At 50.5% G+C, this 23,194-nt stretch overlaps 1 protein-coding gene across 1 annotated transcript in view; it reads right to left on the bottom strand.

The window, feature by feature from the left end:
• Positions 1-4,104: 4,104 nt before the first annotated feature.
• pigt (phosphatidylinositol glycan anchor biosynthesis, class T) overlaps positions 4,105-23,194 on the bottom strand; it is a 59,653-nt gene continuing 40,563 nt past the window's right edge. The window contains exons 11-12 of the mRNA XM_072514534.1: positions 6,563-6,646; positions 4,105-5,909 (exon numbers count right to left, since the gene is read on the bottom strand). Coding sequence (XP_072370635.1) covers positions 5,660-5,909; positions 6,563-6,646 — 334 coding nt within the window. The 3' untranslated portion in view covers positions 4,105-5,659. The remainder of the gene's footprint in view (positions 5,910-6,562; positions 6,647-23,194) is intronic.

Raw genomic sequence — 23,194 nt, 5'->3', positions numbered from 1 at the left:
CTGTAAAATCAAGGACCGCTGTCGCTCATTACCGTGAGCGGTATCCCGTGCCTGGCGAACGTTTCTTTGCAGGCTTTGATTACTGCCTTAGACGCGAGGTCGGACAGTTTCACTACTTCTGGGTAACTGGAGAAGTAGTCGACCAGGAGTGCGTAGTCACGCCCCTTGGCGTAGAAAAGGTCTACACTGATTTTGCACCACGGAGAGGTCATAATCTCGTGCTGTTGCAACGTTTCTTTGGGTTGAGCTGGCTGAAACTTCTGATAGGTAGGGCAATTGAGGACTGTGTCGGTAATGTCCTGGCTGATGCCCGGCCAATAGACCGCCTCCCGTGCTCTGCGTCGGCATTTCTCGACCCCAAGGTGACCCTCATGGAGTTGGCCCAGCACCATAGCCTGCATGCTTTGAGGAATAATGATCCTGTTGAGTTTCAGAAGGATTCTCTCCACAACCGTCAGCTCATCTTTAACATGGAAGAATTGGAGACACTGTCCCTTCTGCCAGTCATTGCTGAGGTGCTGCATCACACACTGCAGCAGAGGATCCTTGGCCATCTCCTCACGAATTTGGACCACCCGTTCGTCGGAGGCCGGAAGGTGCGAGGCACACAACTGCACTTGGGCTTCTATGTGGCAGATGAAGTCACTTTGCTCATGCAGTGTGGTAATGGCCCTGGACAGGGCATCTGCAACAATCAGCTCTTTACCTGGCGCGTAGACCAGTTCGAAGTCGTAGCGGCGTAGCTTTAGAAGAATACGCTGTAACCGAGGTGTCATGTCGTTTAAATCCTTCTGGATTATGTGGACTAGAGGCCTGTGGTCCGTCTCTACCGTGAATTTCGGCAGGCCGTAAACGTAGTCATGAAACTTGACTATTCCTGTCAGGAGGCCCAGACACTCCTTCTCAATCTGAGTGTACCGTTGCTCAGTGGGCGTCATGGCTCTGGAGGCATAAGCCACTGGAGCCCAGGACATGGAGTCATCCCGCTGAAGGAGAACCGCCCCAATGCCGTCCTGGCTTGCATCAATTGATATCTTGGTTTCCTTGGTTGGGTCGAAGATCGCTAGGACTGGGGCTGTCGTGAGTTTCGCTTTCAGCTCGCGCCATTCCTCGTCATGCATGGGCAGCCATTGGAATTCCGTCGACATTTTGACGAGCTGGCGGAGGGCCGTGGTGTGGGATGCCATATTGGGAATGAATTTCCCGAGGAAGTTGACCATTCCGAGAAAGCGGAGGACCGCCTTCTTGTCCTCCGGGGACTTCATGGCGTTGATCGCCGAGATCTTGTCGGTGTCTGGCCTTACGCCCTGCTGCGAGATGTGATCACCTGGGAATTTGATCTCCGATTGACCAAATGAGCACTTGGCCCTGTTGAGCTGAAGACTATGTTCATGGATTCTTTGGAATACCTTTTTGAGGCGAGCGATGTGTTCCTGGGGCATTGTGGACCAGATAATGACATCGTCAACGTACACTCTCACCCCCTCGAGACCCTCCATCATCTGTTCCATGATGCGATGAAATACTTCGGAGGCAGATATGGTCCCAAAAGGCATCCGGTTGTAGCAGTAACGACCAAACGGGGTGTTAACGTGCACAACTTGCGACTGGACGCGTCCAGTCATATTTGCCAAAAATCCTTGGAAGCTTTGAGCTTAGTAAAGAATTTGGCATGAGCCATCTCACTGGTCAACTCTTCTCGTTTTGGTATTGGGTAATGCTCCCTCATGATATTGCGGTTTAGATCCTTAGGGTCAATGCAAATGCGAAGCTCCCCTGACGGCTTCTTGACGCAGACCATGGAGCTGACCCAGTCTGTGGGCTCTGTAACCTTTGATATGATGCCCTGGTCTTGGAGGTCCTGTAATTGCTTCTTCAGACGATCCTTGAGGGGCGCCGGCACCCGGCGAGGTGCATGAATTACATGGGTGGCGTTCGGCTTGAGCAGGATTTTGTATTGGTATGGGAGCGTGCAAGGAGAGAATAAACCTTGTTCCCAGGGGGCCAGCCCTGCAGCCTTGGTTGTCCCATGAAGAGGTCAGGGGGTTGGTTGACGGACTGGGGCCCTGGTTGGGATCGAGGAGGTACTGGGGGCCTGAAGGTCATGCAGTCGGGTAAACTGAAGGTCATGCAGTCGGGTAAAGCCCCGGGGCCGGATGGGTATCCGGTGGAGTTTTACAAAACGTTTGCCGAGATAGTGCGGCTGGTGCTGGTCAGGGTTTTTAACGAGGCAAGAGAGAGAGGGGTCCTACCCCCGACGATGTCGCAGGCCACTATTTCGCTTAATCTGAAACGGGATAAAGACCCGGAGGCCTGTGGGTCTTATAGGCCGATCTCTTTGATCAACGAAGACGCTAAGTTACTGGCCAAGATCTTGGCGACTAGAATTGAGGACTGTGTACCGGACGTAATTGCGGAGGACCAAACTGGGTTCGTAAAGCGTAGGCAACTGGGGCCAATCTAAGAAGGCTGCTTAATGTGATTGTGATGCCCCCGGAGAGCAGGGAGGCAGAGATAGTGGTAGCTATGGATGCGGAAAAGGCTTTCGACCGGGTCGAGTGGGACTATCTGTGGGAGGTGCTGGGAAGGTTTGGGTTCGGGGAGTGGTTCATTGACTGGGTTAGGCTGTTATACCAGGCCCCAGAGGCTAATGTAAGGATGAACAGGAAAACATCAGATTACTTCAGACTAATGGTTGCCCTCTCTCCCCACTGACAAGACAGGGTTGCCCTCTCTCCCCACTGCTGTTCGCACTGGCCATAGAGCCGCTGGCAATTGCTCTGAGAGCTTCAAAGGACAGGAAAGGGCTGGTCCGGGGGGGAGTGGAACATGACGGTGGCCCGGATGAGTAGATTCTTCGGGCTGGAGGACAAGTGTGCCAGATGCGCTGCTGGGCCGGCTAATAACGTACACGTTCTGGTCATGCCCTAGATTCAGGGGGTACTGGCGGGGATTCGCGGACATCATGCCCCGGGTTTTGAAAACCGGGGTGGTATTGAGTCCTGAGGTGGCAATCTTTGGGGTTTCGGAGGATACGGGAGTCCAGGAGGAGAAGGAGGCCGACGTCTTGGCCTTTGCTTCCCTTGTAGCCCGGCGACGAATACTGTTGGCATGGAGGGATTCAAAGCCCCCGAAGACCAAAGCATGGCTACTGGACATGGCGAGCTTTATCGGTCTAGAAAAGGTTAAGTTCGCCTTGAGAGGTTCACTATCGGGGTTCGCCCGGAGGTGGCAGCCATTCATTGACTTCTTCGCGGAGAATTAATCGTCAGCAAGGGGGGGGGCTAGGGGAGTGTAGAGTAGGGGGGGGTTTAGGCAGGTCCTTGCGAGAATGGAGTCGCGGTTTGCACTATGTGTTATTTGCTTTTCCTTTTGTACAGGACTATGCAATGTCTTTGTTTTATATGCCAAAAATTCCTCAATAAAATTGTTTATAAAAAAAATGGCATCTCTAACAGTGCAGCCCTCCCTCAGTACAGCACGAAGCTTCAGCCTTGAATTTGCACTCATCGCTGCTTCATCCCACAACCTCTGACTCAGACGCGAGTGCTACTCACTGAGACACGGCTCAATCAAAGACTTCAGCAACTTGGCCATATCCTCAAGAACCCGCTTCCTATATACACCCCCCCCCCCCCCCCCCCCCCACACACACACACACACACACACTTTTAATTCATTTTTCTGACTCACAAACGCTAATTTGGTCATGCTTTTTATCTTCTATCCCATTCACCACAGCTTGCAAACCCTGACCCCCTCCACATCCATGTCTCTTGTGTGATGCATCTTGGGACAATTCCTACATTAAAACATGACATAAATGCCAGCTGCTGTTGTAGTATATTAGATTCCAGGAAGGCCTGTCTTTCAAAACTATGTTTCACTTTAAAAAAATCAATCCTGACATTCTGCTTAGTTTTCACAACGCTCATTTAGGAAATGAATCACTTTGAACTCATAATCCCCGAGGACTATAATTATCCATTTGGCTCCCCTCAATTTGCGTATCACGCAATAATTTTCACAGGCAGTTTACTAATGATGTTTGTAATCCTTAATAAAAGCAACTCATAGATTGAAATAGAGACAGTACCAGGAAGAGAAAGGGGGGACACATTTTATTTAATGGCTTAACTCATCGCTGAGAAGTCTCTTCATGACATGCACCTCAATTTTTACAGTCTTTGATCCCTTATCCACCATAGAACAAAACACACCATTGAAAGAAGTGCCTGGATATTATTGCAACTTCAGGAAAAGTCTTCTCACCATTGTTATAATCTTCAATGAAGAATTGTAAATCACACCGTATCTTACTGAGCACTATTTTAAAGATAAAATTTCACTTTGTTTTACAACTTTACCATTCACCGAAAATAGGAGCCTAAGATTTGAAATGAGATCGAGTTCCTCGGTACCAGAGAGAAGGCCTGAGGCTGAGGCTGGACAAGAGGATGAGCTCCTCATCTGTAGCTGGACAGAGTTAGATAAAGGCAGAGAAGTGAAGGTTTGAAATGAGGGTCTTGAATCCCTCACAAACTGTAGGAAATTATCTGAAACAAGACTCTGTGCCCTTTCCCAACTAAGGATAAGGATTTGGAATTGAAGGAAAAGCATGCAAAGGTCAGAGTTGAAGGCTGGGGTTGTGGACCTGAATGCGAGCCCCTCATGCTCATGACAGAGTTTGGATAGTGAAATGGAAGAGCATAAATGAGCCCTGCAAATGCTACTTTAAAATGTGAACTATAAACTTGAAAATTATAACATCTCAACCTGGGCACAATTGTTTCACGAGCTTGATACTAGTGAAAGAATCTAATCCAATCTTAAAACTTCATTGCTATCTGACCATTGCTTAAAAAGGGCTAATCAGAGACAACTTTGCAACCATTGTTTTGAGTTGAATGTTTGTTGCAAGCTGTTCTGTAATAACACAAGGAGGCCAGAGCCTCTATTTGCAGTATGGCTGACCAAAGGGCTCTGTGGAGGTGTCCATCAGGTTACCCAACACTAAGTTTAAATCACAGAGAGGCTGATAGTGCGAAGGGAAGGGGGATGGGGGAGGGATATCAGCAGGAAGGCGAGGTTGTGCACAGCAAGTTGTGAACAGTGTGCCCCATAAAGGTTGGGTGAAGTCATCTCCCCCAACACCTCACCATCCCCCTGGTTCCTCACTTAGCAAATCTGACACCCAAAATGAATGTGGAATTAAGAAGACTGATATTTACAGGGATTTAAACACATTTAATAAGACACCAGATGAATTTAACTCTCTGCAATGCAAGTGCACCATATATCTCAGTTTATCACTGTCTCTCTCTCACCGCCCATAGACAAAAAAGCAATTCTGTACATGTCACGCACACTTGCTTCCAATCCTTCAACTGGCATCACCCTCACTTCATAACAGGTTTCCAGTGTCTGACCTGGTTTATACAGTAGGTTACAGAGTATGTCAAAGATTTCCAGTTACTATTCTGCCAATCAGGTGTTAATTAACTTGGGTTGGGAATGAGCATCGGCTCTCAATTTGTCCCAAATGAGGAGCCCTGAGAATCCAACGCACGAGTAAAATGCAGTTAACCCAGCTCAGGGACAGCCACTGGTTTTGACATGTGCTTTTGCTGTGCCTCTGTCTTAGTCAAGTGTGCTGATTTCAGATGGGTGGGACCCCACGTAGCCTGCGGATCATATTAGCAATCCTCTTTGCCACCCCACCGCTGGGCTCGACAATCTGGAAGGTCCTTGTCAGAAGATTGTAGAAGGAGCCATAGCCAACTGCTACCACAGTGCAGGTCAGGCAGATAACATTGTAGGGCATGCTGAAATCAGGCGTTGGTAAATTCACCAGCAAGGCTTCGGTGTAGAGTCTGACAAAGTAAATGGAGGAATCGATGGTTGGAAACCTGCAGCAAAATACACACTTCAGTGGTGAAAAAGTAAATGACTCTCCAAAACTAACAAAATGCTGCTCTACATTATCAGCCAATTTATTTACATACATTTATACATAAACAGCCAGTAAATTTGGGCCACTGTAGGAACAGGGGAAGACTGGGATATTCTCACTCCAGATATGCTGTGTTATAAATGTAAAACTATCTTTAAAAGAAATGAGAACAGAGCCAGCCATTTCCAACCTAGAAACGACCCCCACCCGGAATCCAGCTTCTATCAACATGAATCACTGAACCTTGCAGCCTTAAGAGGGGCTCAAGAGGATATTAAAATTTAGCAGCTGAATCATACATCATATTTTATGTGGTTATACTTTGATTGTATTTTATAAAACAGTATATTCTCTAATCTACCATAAGCAGCCTCACGGTTTGGCTGGTGTGTCTGTAACAGTCAAGCCAGCTGCTAGGTTCACCAAACTCCCATGGCCATTTTCCCCAATGCTCAGTGTTTGGAACCAGCTCATCTGCTCTTTCTTTTCATACTTAGTTCTGCTTTGGGGTTTCTCTTTAAAAAAAACGGTCTCACACAGATCTCCTTATTTCAACTGGAAAGAAGCAAGTCCAGGGATCAGAAAACAATTCACATCAATGATACTTACAGTTTAGTGGAAAGAGGTGAGAGTTTAGTGCTGTTTATTTCCATGTTTACACTACTTGGCACCAGAGCGCTCAATACAGATGAGCTGGAAAGGAAAGAAAGCAGGTGAGGAAAATGCCATACACAGCACTAACCTATCAGAAATCCCATGATACTGCTCATGACTATGGTAGAGTCTGCAGCCTGGTCCTCCTGTGCAACTGCTAGCCTGACTTGCCTCTTGAAGATCATGACTCAAGGATTCCATTCAAGAATCCAAGTCATTTTAGCTGCAATTATACCACTGGTGTTAATTAGGATAAATTGGTTGCAAATTTCAGGGTCCAGCTCAAAACCAGTCAAGGCAGAATGCCCATCCTTTTTTCTTTCTTCTCAGCATCTTCTTTGTAGAGTGACATTTGAAGTGCGGCAGACACACACTGGACATAATGCTTCTCGCTAATCCATGAGGGGCACTCATGTGGCATTGCTCACCATCAGTTGGAGGATATGGTGTTGGGTGGCAGTTTGGTTGATGCATCTGGTCTCATCTGACTTGGTGACTGAAAAGTCAATTTCCATTTTGATTCTCATTCATACCAGCATATTTCTCATGATTTGGAGATAGAAGTAAGGACAGAGCTGCATAATTCAATGAAAACTGTTAATGGGTATCCTTTATTTCATGCAAATTTATTTATCTCATATATATTTAACTTTCAAATTCTCATAGATACACATTCCAGAAATTCCATACAGTGCAGGAGGCCAATCGGCCCATCGAGCCTGCAATGACCCTCTGAAAGAGCACACTCTACCTAGGTCCACTGCCTCGCCCGATCCCCGTAACCCTGCGGATTGATCATGGACAATCACCTAACTTGCAAAATGGTACCGGAGCATGGTGACTCTCTGCGAGCTCTCTCCCATAGATCCTCTTCCTACATCTATTACAACCGTACTAACCTTTTAAAACTTAATTCTAACACCAACATTATTTCTAACCATGCTCATTTATGTTTACTTACACGTCTGGAGATCCTCCGACGTCCGTGGACCAGCCCACATGAAGACCCGACCCGACAGGACTTACTAACAGATTCAAAAACAGCTTCTTCCCCACTGTAACAAGACTCCTGAATGACCCTCTTATGGACTGAACTGATCTCTCCACACATCTTCTCTACTGTATAGCACTACACTCCTATGCTTCACCTGATGTCTATGTATTTACACTGTGTACTTATCATTTGTCCTATGTTTTTCTTTTATTTTTAAATGTATTTTATTACAAACATGTATCAAAACAGGTTACAGCGAATAAACAGCCCAAGAAACATACTTCCCAACAATCAACTATAGAGTCTGTACAGATTTTCCCTCTTTTTCAACCCCGCCTCGAAAAACAGCCTCTCAAACACGGTCACAAACATCCACAACCCCCACCTTTCCTCAAACCTCGCTGAAGAGCCCCTTAACTCATACTTTATCTTCTCTAATTGCAGGAAGTCGTACAGGTCGCCCAACCAAGCCGCTGGCGATGCCGACCGCCACTCCAGCAAAATTCGCTGCCATGCAATCGGAGAAGCGAAGGCCAAGGCATCGGCCTTCCTCCTCTCCATGAACTCCGGCTTCTCTGAAACCCCAAATATCGCTACGGTCCACCTCCTCCATTATCCTGGCTAAGACCGCGAACGCTCCCGCCCAGAACCTTCCCAATTTTTTGCAACCCCAAAACATGTGCGCGTGATTCGCGGGCCCCCGCCCACACCTCTCACACTCATCTGCTACCCCCTGAAAGAACCCACTCATTCTCGCCTGAGTCATCTGCACCCTGTGCACCACCTTAAACTGTATCAGGCTCATCCTTGCTCTAGAGGAGGTCATCTTTGCCCTACGCAGTGCCTCAGTCCATACTCCCCAATTGATCTCCCCTCCCAACTCCGCTTCCCATTTCTCCTTGATCTTCACCACCCGTTCGCCTCCCTGCTCCCCCAGCCACTTGTATATATCCCCAATTCTTCCCTCCCCTTCCACATCCGGAAGCAGCAGTCGCTCCAGCAGGGTGTATCCCGGCAACCTAGGGAACCCCCTCCAGACCTTTTGCGCAAAGTCCCTAACCTGCAGATACCTGAACTCACTCCCCCTCGGCAGCCCTACCCTATCCCTTAGCTCCTCCAGACTGGCGAACCCTTCCTCCAAATACAGATCCCTCACCTTGAGTGCTATGTTTTTCATGTATGGAATGATCTGCCTGGACTGTATGCAGAACAATACTTTTCACTGACCTCAGTACACGTGACAATAAATCTAAATAAATCACCACTTGGACTGCAGCAGTTCAAGAAGGCAACTCATTACCACCTTCTGAAGAGCAGTTTGGGGTGAATGCTGGTCCAGCCAGCGACACCCACACCCTTTGAATTAATAAAAAAAGTGGTTTTGTGTTTTAACTTATTTTTAAATGCGTTATTTTTCCTTCTCATATACAGACACCATCCTCCCCAGGCACATGCACAAAAGAAAATCTGTAATATAAACCGACCCTCTGAAAGAGCACCCTACCTAGGCCCACTCACCCACCTCATCCCCGTAACCTAAACTTTTGGACACTAGGGGGCAATTTAGCATGGCCAATCCACCTATGCTGCACATCTTTGGACTGTGGGAGGAAACCGGAGCACCCGGAGGAAACCCACGCAGACACAGGCAGAAAGGGCAAACTCCACACAGTCACCCAAGGCCGGAATTGAACCCGGCACCCTGGCACTGTGAGGCAGCAGTCACAATGCAATATTTTCTGTCCTCCACTCCCTGATGGAAATATCAAAAATATTTTCTGAGGAGGCAGTTAATATTATACTAGCAGAGACCCACAGAAAGAAACCCTCACCCATCCCCTTCTCTGCCATCTTACGCTGCTGGCATCAACCATTCACAGGCCACGTGTGTCACTCCAGTCCTTCGCACAGCTCATGTGCACCTGGCGCCACCCAGCAAATAAACCCACCAACAAACACAACCCTTAAACTAACCAACCAAAACTGTTTGAACAAACAAAAACTGACTATTATTATAGATTTATCCTACTGCAGGCTTTCTCCATTCACTAGCTGAGACTCTAATTAGCCGACTATTCCATGTCTCTCCCAAATCCACCCACAACCCTGTTCCAGTTCATACGGTAATTTAATGCAATGTTCCACATCTATTGGGGCGATTCTCCGAGCCCCGCGCCGGGCCGGAGAATCACCGCAACCACGGCACGCTGCCCTGACGCCGGCGCGCGATTCTCCGAGGTGCGGAGAATCGGCGGCATTTGCTCTGGTGCGTTTGCCGTGTTGCCGGCCGCAGGAATCGGCGGGGCCGCCGATTCTCCGGCCTGGATGGGCCGAGTGGCCTCGTCGATACGACAGAGTCCCGCCGGCGCCATTCACCCGTGGTCGCTGCCGGCGGGAACTCTGCGTGAACGACCTTAAATTCTATCAGGCTGAGCCTGGTGCATGATCTGGACACGTTGACTCTACTCAACGGATCTGCCCAGAGACCATCCTCTATCTCGCCCCCTAACTCCTCTTCCCATTTGTGTTTCAGCTCCTCGGTCTGCATTTCCTCTGACCCCATGGGTTCTTTATAGATGTCCGAAACCTTCCCCTCTCCCACCCATACTCTGGAAACTACCCTGTCCTGTATCCCCCTTGGTGGTAGGAGCGGGAAGGTTGAGACCTGCCTGCGTAGGAAGTGCCGTGCCTGCAGGTACCTAAACTCATTCCCTCCCGTCAATTCAAATTTCTCCGCCAACTCCCTCAGGCTGGGAAAGCTCCCATCTATGAACAGATCTCCCATCATCTCGATCCGTGCTCTTTGCCATCTCCAAAACTCTCCATCCAGCCTCCCCGGGGCAAACCGGTGAATATTGCAGATTGGAGACCAGACCAATGCTCCCTCTGCCCCCACCTGTTTCCTCCATTGCCCCCAGACTCTCAGGGCTGCCACCACCACGGGGCTGGTGGAGTACCGTGCCGGCGGGAACGGCAGAGGCTCCGTTACCAATGCCCTGACATGATGCCACCTCTACTCGTTTCCACACCGACACTGCCCCCCCCCCCCCCTCCCCACTTCCTAATCATGGCTATATTTGCCGCCCAATAGTAATTGTTGAAGTTCGGCAGCGCCAACCCGCCCTCCCCCCGGCTACGCTCCAGCATCACCTTTTTTACTCGCGGGGTTTTGCCCGCCCATACAAAGCCAGAGAGGCCCGTGGAATAAAGATGGAGAGACACTGAAAAACAAACAGGAATCTCGAGAGGACCGTCATTTTCATTGTCTGTACCCTCCCAGCCAGTGATAGCGGGAGCATCTCCCACCTTCAGAAGTCTTCCTTCATTTGGTCCACCATTCGGGTCAAATTTAACTTATGTAGCCGTTCCCGTTCCCGTGCCACCTAGATACCGAAAGCTTCCCCCTACCACTCTAAACGGCAGCTCCCCCAGTCGCCTCTCCTGCCCCCTTGCCTGGATCGCGAACATCTCACTTTTCCCCATGTTTAATTTATAACCCGAAAACCGGCCAAATTCCCCCAGAATCCTCATAATTTCTCCCATCCCCTCTAGTGGGTCAGAAACATATAGGAGCAGATCATCTGCGTATAGCGAGACTCTGTGTTCTACCCCTCCCCGAACTAGCCCCTTGAGACTCTCAGCGCAATTGCCAGCGGCTCTATGGCCAGCGCAAACAGCAGTGGGGAGAGGGAACATCCCTGCCTCATCCCCCAGTGCAGCCTAAAATAGCCCAATGTTAACCTGTCCGTCCGTACACTCGGCACAGGAGCCTGATACAGCAGCCTGACCCAGTCGATGAAGCCCCGTCCAAATCCAAACCTCCCCAGCACCTCCCAGATAGGTCCATTCCACCCAGTCAAAGGCCTTCTCTGCATCCATTGCGACCATTACCTCTACGTCCTTACCCTCTGGGGGCATCATGATCACATTCAACATTCTTCTAACGTTGGCCGCCAACTGCCTGCCCTTAACAAATCCTGTCTGGTCCTCCCCAATCACATCCGGAATGCAGTCTTCTATCCTTGAGGACAAGATTTTGGCCAACAGTTTGGCGTCCACATTTAATAAGGAGAACGGCCTGTTGAACCCACATAGCTCCGGGACCTTCTCCCGCTTCAGGATCAATGAGATCGTGACCTGTGACATCGTCAGGGGAAGCCTCCCTCTCTCCCTTGCCTCATTAAATGTCCTCTCAACAGTACCCCCAGCATCTCAGAGAACTTTTTCTGAAATTCCACTGGGTTGCCGTCCGGTCCCAGGGCTTTACCCGACTGCATGGCCTTCAGCCCTTCTGCTATTTCTTAAATCCCTATCGGGGTCCCCAGCCCTTCCTCCACAGTCGGGAACCCCAGCCCCCTAAGAATTGCCTCATCCCCTCGGCCCAGCTGAGGGTTCCAACTCATATAGCGTGCTATAAAACTCGTTACCGTCCTGTTAACCCCTGCTGAATCTCCCACCAAGTTCCCGTCTCTGTCCTTCACTTTCCCAATCTCCCTGCCCTCCTCCCTCTTTCTGAGCTTATGCGCAAACATTCTGCTGGCCTTCTCTCCATCCTCATATATCGCCCCTTTCGCCTTCTTCAGCTGCTCCACCGTCTTCCCTGTAGTTAGCAAGCCAAACTCCGGCTGTAGCCTCCGTCGTTCCCTGAAAAGCCCTGCCTCTGGGGTCTCTGCATATCTCCTGTCGACCAGAAGTATTTCCCCTATACGGTGAATGGTAGAACCCTCAAGAGTATTGAAAGTCAGAGAGATCTCGGTGTACAGGTCCACAGGTCACTGAAAGGGGCAACACAGGTGGAGAAGGTAGTCAAGAAGGCATACGGCATGCTTGCCTTCATTGGCCGGGGCATTGAATATAAGAATTGGCAAGTCATGTTGCAGCTGTGTAGAACCTTGGCCACACTTGGAGTATAGTGTTCAATTCTGGTCGCCACATTACCAGAAGGATGTGGAGGCTTTAGAGAGGGTGCAGAAGAGATTTACCAGGATGTTGCCTGGTATGGAGGGCATTAGCTATGAGGAGCGGTTGAATAAACTAGGTTTGTTCTCACTGGAACAACGGAGGTTGAGGGGCGACCTGATAGAGGTCGACAAAATTATGAGGGGCATAGACAGAGTGGATAGTGAGAGGCTTTTTCCCAGGGTAGAGGGGTCAATTACTAGGGGGCGTAGTTTTAAGGTGCGAGGGGCAAGGTTTAGAGGAAATGTACGATGCACGTTTTTTTACACAGAGGGTAGTGGGTGCCTGGAACTCGCTGCCGGAGGAGGTGGTGGAAGCAGGGACGATAGTGACATTTAAGGGGCATCTTGACAAATACATGAATAGGATGGGAATGGAGGGATACGGACCCAGGAAGTGTAGAAAATTGTAGTTTAGTCGGGCAGCATGGTCGGCACGGGCATGGAGGGCCGAAGGGCCTGTTCCTGTGCTGTACTTTTCTTTGTTCTTTGTTCTATCAGTCAATCCGTCTCTGCTCTATCTACCTTCTCCCTGCGAGCCCGTATCGAAATCAGCTCCCCTCTGACCACAGCCTTCAGCGCCTCCCAGACCATTGCTGCCGAGACTTCTTCCATGTCATTAACTTCCAGATAGTTCTGGTTGCATTTCCTCACCCACCAGCACATCTCCTCATCCGCTAACAGTCCGATATCCAATGCGGGCGCTGGCCACACTCCTTGCTCACCTGCAAGTCCACCCAGTGCGGGGCATGATCGGAGACCGTGATCGCTGAGTACTCAGTGTCCACTACCCCCGTCAGTAAAGCCCTGTTCAAGATGAAAAAGTCGATCCGGGAGTACACTTTATGTACATGTGAGTAAAATGAGAACTCCTTCACTCTCAGCCGCCCAAACCTCCATGGGTCCACTCCCCCCATCTGCTCCATAAACCCTTTTAGCTCCTTTGCCATTGCTGGCACTCTGCCAGTCCTTGAGCTCGACCGGTCCAGCCTTGGGTCAATGACTGTGTTGAAGTCCCCCCCCCATGACCAGCTTATGCGAGTCCAGGTCCGGGATCTTCTCCAACATCCTCCTTATAAACTCCACATCATCCCAGTTTGGCGCGTAAATATTCACAAGGCAGCCATTCTAGCTTCCCACTAACCATGATGTACCGACCTCCCACATCCGCAACTATTCTTCCCGCCTCGAATGACACTCGCTTATTAATCAGGATCGCGACCCCTCTAGTCTTTCCAGCCCGAATGAAATACCTGCCCGACCCAGACCCATCCCTTTCTTAGTCTAGTCTGATCAATCACCCTTAGATGCGTCCCCTGTAACATTGCCACGTCCGCCTTCAATCCCCTCAAGTGTGCCCTCTTAAACGGCCCATTTAGCCCTCTAACGTTCCATGTGATCAGCCTGGTTGGGGGTCTTCTCGCCGCCGCCACCGCCCCCCACCCCCATCAGCCATCACCTTTCTTAGGCCAGTCTCCATCTCGGGCCCAGCGCACCCGTAGGCCCGCCTCCTTCCCCGACCTCCCTTTTGTCTCCCAGCAACAGTCCCTCCTCCATCAGCAGAGCAATTCCCCCCCCCAGTAACAACACAGTAAAAACAGTCCCCTTCAACAAGCATTACACCCCCCCCCCCCCCCCCCATCCCCTGCTCGGACACACATATTCAAGAGAAAACATTCCCAGCGCAGTTAACCGAAAGAAACAAAAAGAAAAGAAAAACTCCACATCGAAAATTCACACCTCCATCCCCCACCAGTACAAATGCAAACTTTAACTTACAAAAATACGCGGTATCTCTAGGATTGATACAGAAGGCATTACAAATATAGTGCAAAAACAAAAGCATTTTTAACGTGAACACTGCAGCAAAGTTCAAACACCTCAGTCCCCTTCCAGCCCTTTCCTTCTGGCAAAGCCCATCGCTTCACTGGGCGACTCAAAATAGAAGTGTTGCTCCTAATAGGTGACCCGAAGACAAGCCGGATACAGCAGACCAAACTTCACCTTCTTCTTGAAAAGGGTCGACTTTACTTGTCTTGGTAAATGCACAGAATGCTGTTCCTCCACTTACAGCTCCGTGTCTGCCTGGCCCACCGTAGAATACGCTCCTTATCCAGGTACCTGTGCAATCTCACCACCATCACCCTCGGGGGGGGGGGGGTGGTCACCTACACGCGGCTTCTTCGCTAGTGTTCTGTGCGCCCTGTCCACCTCCAAGGGTCGGGTGAACGTCCCCACTCCCATTAGCTTCTCGAGCATACCCACTATATATGCCCCTGCATCCGCTCCTTCGGACCCCTCCGGGAGACCAACGATCATCAAGTTCTGCCGGCAGGACCTATTCGCTAGATCCTCCATAATCCAAGGGGTTTATGGAGCAGATGGGGGGAGTTGACCCATGGAGGTTTGGGCGGCTGAGAGTGAAGGAGTTCTCATTCTACTCACATGTACATAAAGTGTACTCCCGGATCGACTTTTTCATCTTGAATAGGGCTTTACGACGGGGGTAGTGGACACTGAGTACTCAGCGATCACGGTCTCCGATCATGCCCCGCATTGGGTGGACATGCAGGTGAGCAAGGAGTGTGGCCAGCGCCCGCATTGGAGATCCTCCACCTTCACCTGGAGCCTTTTCTGTTGGTCTCTCAGCATCCCCATCTCCACCTCCATTACTGTTTGGTGCTCCTCGTGCTCGGCCAGTGCCTTCTCCACTTTCTGGATCGCCCGATCTTGAGCATCCAATCTCTGTTCCAGCCGAGCAATCTGGTTTAGCACAGGGATAAATCGCTGGCTTTGAAAGCAGACCAAGGCAGGCCAGCAGCACGGTTCAATTCCCGTACCAGCCTCCCCGAACAGGCACCGGAATGTGGCGACTCGGGGCTTTTCACAGTAACTTCAGTTGAAGCCTACTTGTGACAATAAGCGATTTTCATTTCATTTCATTTCAATCGATTCCCTAATCGATAAGGAGCATCCAAGCATTCCTGTTTCTGCTTGGCCGCCACCGGAAGTTCCCTAACAAATATCTATTGATCACTCTTGAAATTTTTGTTTGACTCAAAACATCCACAGCTGTTTGGGAGAGTTCCGGACCTGCACCATTCTTCGTTTGAAAAAGTGCTTTCTGATTTCACTTCTAAATGGTATAGTTTTGAAGTTAACATTGTACTCCCTTGTTCTGCATTCCCCCAGTAGTGGAAATAGTTCATCTGTATCTACCTTATCAAATACTTTCATAATTTCAAAGTATCGATTAGGTCAACCTATTCAACTTAGCAAATACAAACCAAGTTTTGTAACCTTTGGTTATAATTTAATCCTTTAAAGCCTAATATCATTCTGGTAAATGCGCACTGCATCCACTCGAGAACAAAATATCTTTTGCCAGATTCAATGCCCCAAAGTGAACCCAGTATTCCAGATGGAGTCTTGTCTAGGTTTCATAGAACTGAAGCATTGCAGATAAGATCTGACCAGAGCTTAAACCCCTCAAGATAAAGGCTACTTGCCTTGTACCTGCTTTTAGTGATCAATGTAAACCCCACGGTTCTCTGTGATTCCTAACCTCTCACCATTAGGACAATATTCTGATTTCTCTCTCAAATCAAAGCAGATGACATAGAATATAGAACATACAGTGCAGAAGAAGGCCATTCAGCCCATCGAGTCTGCACCGACCCACTTAAGCCCTCACTTCAACCCTATCCCCATACCCAATAACCCATCCTAACCTTTTTGGACACTAAGGGCAATTTAGCATGGCCAATCCACCTAACCTGCACATCTTTGGACTGTGGGAGGATACCAGAGCACCCGGAGGAAACCCATGCAGACACGGGGAGAACGTGCAGACCCTGCACAGAGAGTGACCCAGCAGGGAATCGAACCTGAGACCCTGGCGCTGTGAAGCCACAGTGCTAACCACGTGTGCTACCGTGCTGCCCCCATGCTGACCTTACACTTATTCACAGCATAGCTCTGAGGATTTGCATTTTATTTTCTCCCTCATTTCGTTCCCATCTTTTCTTTCAGAACACAACTTGATAACATGTCCTGCGTGCAACCTGAGCTCAACAATATCCAGGTCTGATTCAGAGTGGGGTTGGGGCGGAAGGGGGGATGGAGCCCAAGGGTGATGATAGCGGACTCTAGGGGCAAGGGGAGGCAGAAGCCTCCGGTGAGAATCATGACATGGAATGTCTGTGGCTAAATGGGCCGGTTAAATGGTCCAGGGTGTTCGCGCACCTGAAAGGTTTGAGAGCAGAGGTGATTTTCTTGCAGGAGACGCATCTCTCCGTGTGTGTGTGTGTGGGGGGGGTTTGTGATTGTGAGTGGGGTGCTGTTAGTGAATGTGAATGCTCCCAGTTGGGATGACGTTGAATTCATGAAGAGGCTGTTAGGTGCGATCCCGGACTTGGACCCTCACCAGTTGATTATTGGGAGAGGGGGGGGGGGGTTTAATTGTGTATTGGAGCCGAGGGTGAATAAGTTAAATGCTAAGTGGATGGGGAGGTCTAGAGTGGCACGAGAGCTGGGAAGGTTTATGGAGATATGGGGATGGTGGATCAGTGGAGGTTTGAGCACCTGGGAGAGGGTGTACTCCTTCTTCTCGTATGTGTGTAGGGTATATTCCTGGATTGACATTTTTGCGGTGAGTCCGGTACTGCTGAGATGGGGTGGAAGGAGTGGATCATGAGGGAATAGTGATTTTGGACAACGCTCCACATCATTTAGACGTTAGATTTCATTCGGGTCAAGCGCAGAGGCCTGGGTGAAGTTTGGATTTAAGGCTTTTGGCTGCCAAGGAGTTCTGTGGGAAGGTGGTGGTGGCGATTAAGAATTATGTTGAGCTCAATCAGTATGGGGAGGTATTGGTAGTCACGTTTTTAAAAAAATATATTTTATTCAAATTTTTCGGTCAAACAAAGACAGTACAAAATTTTCCCCCTTTGCAACTTTAAAACAATATAAATAATGATGATGACCGTTTTTTTTTAAGAATAAATAATATATTAACTAGACGGCAACTGCCAGCAACAAAAATAAAAACTAGCCAATATCCAAAATAATAAAGTCACAAAAACCAATATAAATAATTCATATACAAACACCTGTACAAAACCCCTGAGGGCCCGGATGGGCCCTTCACTCCCCCCCTCCCCCCCTGGGTTGCTGCTGCTACCTTTCCCATTTACCTTATCGTTCTGCGAGATAGTCGAGGAACGGTTGCCACCGCCTGGTGAACCCTTGAGCCGAACCTCTTAATGCATATTTTATCCGCTCCAGTTTTATAAACCCTGCCATGTCATTTACCCAGGCCTCCACGCCTGGGGGTTAGGCTTCTTTCCACATAAGTAATATCCTTCGCCGGGCTACTAGGGACGCAAAGGCTAAAACATCAGCCTCTCTCGCCTCCTGCACTCCCGGCTCGTCCGCAACCCCAAATATCGCCAACCCCCAGCCTGGCTTGACCCGGACCCCCACCACCCTTGAAAGCACATTCGCCACCCCCACCCAGAACCCATGCACTACCGGGCATGACCAAAACATGTGGGTGTGGTTCGCTGGGCTTCCCGCGCATCTCCCGCACCTATCCTCCACTCCAAAAAATCTACTTAACCTTGCTCCAGTCATGTACGCCCTATGTAGAACCTTGAATTCTATCAGGCTGAGCCTGGCGCATGAGGACGAAGAGTTTACCCTACTGAAGGCATCTGCCCACAGCCCCTCCTCAATCTCTTCCCCTAGCTCCTCTTCCCATTTTCTCTTCAGCTCCTCCACCATCGTCTCCCCCTCGTCTCTCATTTCTCTGTATATATCTGACACCCTACCATCCCCCACCCATGCCCCCGAAATCACTGTCCTGAATCTCTTGTGCCGGGAGCCGTGGAAATTCCCTCACCTGTTGCCTCGCAAAAGCACTCAGTTGCATATATCAAAATGCATTCCCCGGTGGCAACCCATATTTTTCTGTCAGTGCTCCCAGACTCGCAAACGTCCCGCCTAGGAACAAATCCTTCAATTTCACAATCCCTGCTCTCTGCCAAGCTTTAAATCCCCCACCTATCTTCCCCGGGACGAACCTGTGGTTGTTCCTTATCGGGGACCTCACCGAGGCACCCGTCACTCCCTTATGCCGTCTCCACTGCCCCCAAATTTTCAGCGTTGCCACCACCACTGGACTTGTGGTGCATTTCTTCGGGGAGAACGGTAAAGGCGCCGTCGCTAATGCTTTTAGGCTGGTTCCCCTACAGGACGCCATCTCTAGTCTTTTCCACGCCGCGCCCTCCCCTTCCCCCATCCACTTGATATGTTGGCGGCCCAATAATAGTCACTTAAACTCGGCAGTGCCAGTCCCCCCCTATCCCTACTACGCTGCAGGAACCCCCTCTTCACTCTTGGGGTCTTCCCAGCCCACACAAAACTCATAATGCTCTTATCCACTTTCTTGAAAAAGGCCTTTGTAATCATCACAGGGAGGCACTGGAACACGAAAAGAAACCGCGGAAGGACCATCATTTTAACCGCCTGCACCCTACCCGCCAGTGACAGGGACACCATGTCCCATCTCCTAAAGTCCTCTTCCATCTGCTCCACCAATCTTACTAAATTAAGCTTATGCAAGGTTCCCCAGTTCCTGGCCATCTGGATCCCTAGGTACCGAAAATCCCTTGTTACTCTCCTCAACGGCAAATCATCTATTCCCCTGCCCTGTTCCCCAGAGTGCATCACAAACAGCTCACTCTTCCCCATATTCAATATATATCCTGAAAATTCCCCAAACTCCCTGAGTGCCTGCATTATCTCGGGCATCCCCTCCACTGGGTCCGCGACATACACCAGCAAATCATCCGCGTATAGTGACACCCGGTGCTCTTCTCCTCCCCTAAGTACTCCCCTCCACTTCCTAGAGCCCCTCAGCGCTATGGCCAGTGGCTCAATTGCCAACGCAAACAGTAACGGGGACAGAGGACATCCCTGTCTTGTCCCTCTGTATAGACGGAAGTGGTCAGATCTCTGCCTATAAAAGCTGAAACCATCCAATAAACCCCTCTCCAAATCCAAATCTCCTCAACACTTCCCACAGGTAATCCCACTCCACTCTATCAAATGCTTTCTCTGCATCCATCGCCACCACTATCTCCGCCTCCCCCTCCGGCGGGGGCATCATCATCGCACCCAACAGCCTCCGTATGTTAGTGTTCAATTGTCTCCCCTTAACAAACCCCGTTTGATCCTCGTGAACCACTCCCGGGACACAATCCTCCATCCTCGTCGCCATCACCTTGGCCAGAAGCTTGGCATCTACATTCAGGAGGGAGATAAGCCTGTAAGACCCGCACTGCAGTGGGTCTTTGTCCCTTTTCAAGAGCAGCGATATCGTCGCCTCCGACATCGTCGGGGGCAACGTCCCCCTTTCCTTGGCCTCATTAAAGGTTTTCGTCAGAAGCGGGGCCAGCAGGTCCACGTATTTCCTATAAAATTCCACCGGGAACCCATCCGGTCCCGGGGCCTTCCCTGCCTGCATGCTCCCAATCCCTTTTACCACCTCCTCCACCTCAATCTGTGCTCCCAGTCCTGTCCTCTCCTGCTCCTCAACCTTCGGGAATTCCAACTGGTCTAGGAAGTGCATCATTCCCTCCTTCCCCTCCGGGGGCTGAGCCTTATACAGCCTCGCATAAAATGCCTTAAACACCCCGTTCACCCTCTCCGCTCCCCGTTCCATCTCACCCTCCTCGTCCCTAACCCCTCCAATCTCCCTCGCCGCCCCCCTCTTCCTCAGTTGTTGGGCCAGTAACCGGCTCGCCTTCTCTCCGTACTCATACTGCACTCCCTGTGCCTTCCTCCATTGTGCCTCCGCCTTGCCCGTGGTCAACAAATCAAATTCCTTGTGCAACCTTCGTCTTTCCCTGTATAGTCCTTCATCCGGGGCCACCGCATACTGCCTATCCACCCTCAAAATTTCTCTCAATAATCTCTCCCTCTCTTTTCTCCCCTTATGGGCCCTTATGGAAATCAGTTCCCCTCTGACCACCGCCTTCAGTGCTTCCCAGACCACTCCCACCTGAGCCTCTCCATCGTCATTAATCTCCAGATACCTTTCGATACGTCTCCTTACCCTTACACACACACCCTCGTCCGTCAACAATCCCATATCTAATCTCCACAATGGGTGCTGTTCCTTTTCCTCTCCTACTTCCAGATCTACCCAATGTGGGGCATGGTCCGAAATAGCTATAGCCGAGTACTCCGTCCCGGCCACCTTCGGGATCAGCGCCCTTCTCAGGACAAAGAAGTCTATCCGAGAATACACCTTGTGGACATGGGAGAAGAAGGAGAAATCTTTACTCCTAGGCCTAGTAAATCTCCAGGGATCCACTCCTCCCATCTGCTCCATGTAGTCCTTAAGCACCTTGGCCGCTGCCGGCCTCCTCCCGGTCCTAGACCTGGACCGGTCCAGCCCTGGATCCAGCACCGTGTTGAAGTCTCCCCCCATTACCAACTTTCCCGCCTCCAGGTCCGGGATATGCCCCAGCATACGCTTCATGAAGTTGGCATCATCCCAGTTCGGGGCATATACGTTCACCAGAACCACCGCCTCACCTTGCAATCTGCCACTCACCATCACGTATCTACCCCCACTGTCCGCCACTATGGTCCACGCCTCAAGCAATACCCGTTTCCCCACTAATATTGCCACCCCTCTATTTTTCGCATCCAAGCCCGAGTGAAATACCTGTCCCACCCATCCTTTTCGTAATCTGACCTGATCCGCCAGTTTCAGTTGTGTCTCCTGCAGCATGATCACATCTGCCTTTAATTTCTTTAGGTGCGCACGTACCCTTGCCCTCTTAATCGGCCCATTCAGCCCTCTCACGTTCCATGTGATCAACCGGGTTGGGGGGCTCTTTAGCCCCCCCCCCTCGTCGACTAGCCATCCCCTTTTTTAGACCAGCTCCTCACCCGGTTCCCACGCACCCACTTGTCCCCCCAACGGTGTCCTCCCGTCCCGACCATCCCATCCCGTAGCAGCTCCCCCTTCCCCTTAACAGCAGCAACCCAGTTACTCCCCCCCCCCGCTAGATCTCCCTCTAGCGTGATTGCTCCCCCCATGTTGCTTCCAGAAGTCAGCAAAATCTGGCTGACCTCGGCTTCCCCCGTTTATCCTCAGCTTCCCATTGTGTAAGGCTCCCTCCTTCCTGCGCCCCCTTTTCCCGCCACAATTACCATAGCGCGGGAGCAAAGCCCGTGCTTCCCACTCGGTCCCGCCCCTAATGGCGCAGCTCCCTCTCTCCTTCCCCACCGGCGCCCACAGTTCACCATACCCCACCCCCCCCAATCCAGGGGAAAGAGAAAATTTCCCCCCCCCTTCCGATTCCCAGTCCCACGCAATCACACCACTACTTTATTACAAAAGTTCTTTCTCTCTCCAGTCTAGTCCAGCTTCTCCTCTTCAATGAATGTCCACGCCTCTTCTGCCGTCTCGAAGTAATGGTGTTTCCCTTGATGTGTAACCCACAGTCTCGCCGGCTGCAGCATACCAAATTTAACTTTCTTTCTATGGAGCACCGCCTTGGCCCGATTGAAACTCGCCCTCCTTCTCGCCACCTCCGCACTCCAATCCTGGTACACGCGGATCACCGTGTTCTCCCACCTGCAGCTCCGTGTCTTTTTCGCCCATCTCAGGACCATCTCCCTGTCTTTATAGCGGTGAAACCTCACCACTATAGCTCGAGGTATTTCTCCCGCCTTCGGTCTTCTCGCAAGGACTCGATATGCTCCCTCCACTTCCAAGGGGCCCGTCGGGGCCTCCGGTCCCATTAAGGAATGAAGCATCGTGCTCACATATGCCCCGACGTCCGCTCCCTCTGCACCTTCGGGAAGAACCAAAACTCTTAGGTTCTTCCTCCTCGAGCTATTTTCCAGGGCTTCCAGCCTCTCCATACACCTCTTATGCAGTGCCTCGTGTGTCTCTGTCTTCACCACCAGGCCCTGTATTTCGTCCTCATTTTCGGCAGCCTTTGCTTTCACACCACGAAGCTCCAATTCTTGGGTCTTCTGCGCCTCCTTTAGCCCCTCAATCGCCTGCAGCATCGGGGCCAGCACCTCCTTCTTTAGCTCCTCAACACATCTCCGAAGGAACTCTTGCTGTTCCGGGCCCCATACCAAACGGCCTCCCTCCGCCGCCATTGTGCTTCATGCTTCCCTTCCTTGCCGCTGCTCCAGAGGATCCTCTGCAAACCAACCACTATTATCTCCTTTCTCCATGTACAGCCGGGGGGGATTCCCTTCTGTTTCACCGCACAATGGGTTTAGCCGTCAAAAATTGCCGTTGGGCCTCCCAATAAGAGCCCAAAGGTCCGTTCAAACGGGAGGTGCCGAAACGTGCGACCTAGCTGGTCATCACCGCACCCGGAAGTCTCGGCAGTCACGTTTTGAAGAGCCTTGAAAGCGATGGTCCGGAGGAATTTATTTCATTCAAGGCCCATGAGGACAGACTTCTTTGTTGTAAGGAAAATTATGCTTCCAGCGGTAACAAAGGCGAAATACTCCACGCTTGTAATCTTCGACCACGCGCCACATTACATGGGCTTGAGGATGGAGAAGGGCCAGGCCCAACGCCCCCTCATGGAA

Source organism: Scyliorhinus torazame, chromosome 8 (genome assembly GCF_047496885.1).
Source record: "Scyliorhinus torazame isolate Kashiwa2021f chromosome 8, sScyTor2.1, whole genome shotgun sequence".
Lineage (NCBI taxonomy): Eukaryota > Metazoa > Chordata > Chondrichthyes > Carcharhiniformes > Scyliorhinidae > Scyliorhinus > Scyliorhinus torazame.
Note: the sequence above shows the minus strand (reverse complement) of the source record. Positions and strands in the feature narration are given on the sequence as shown.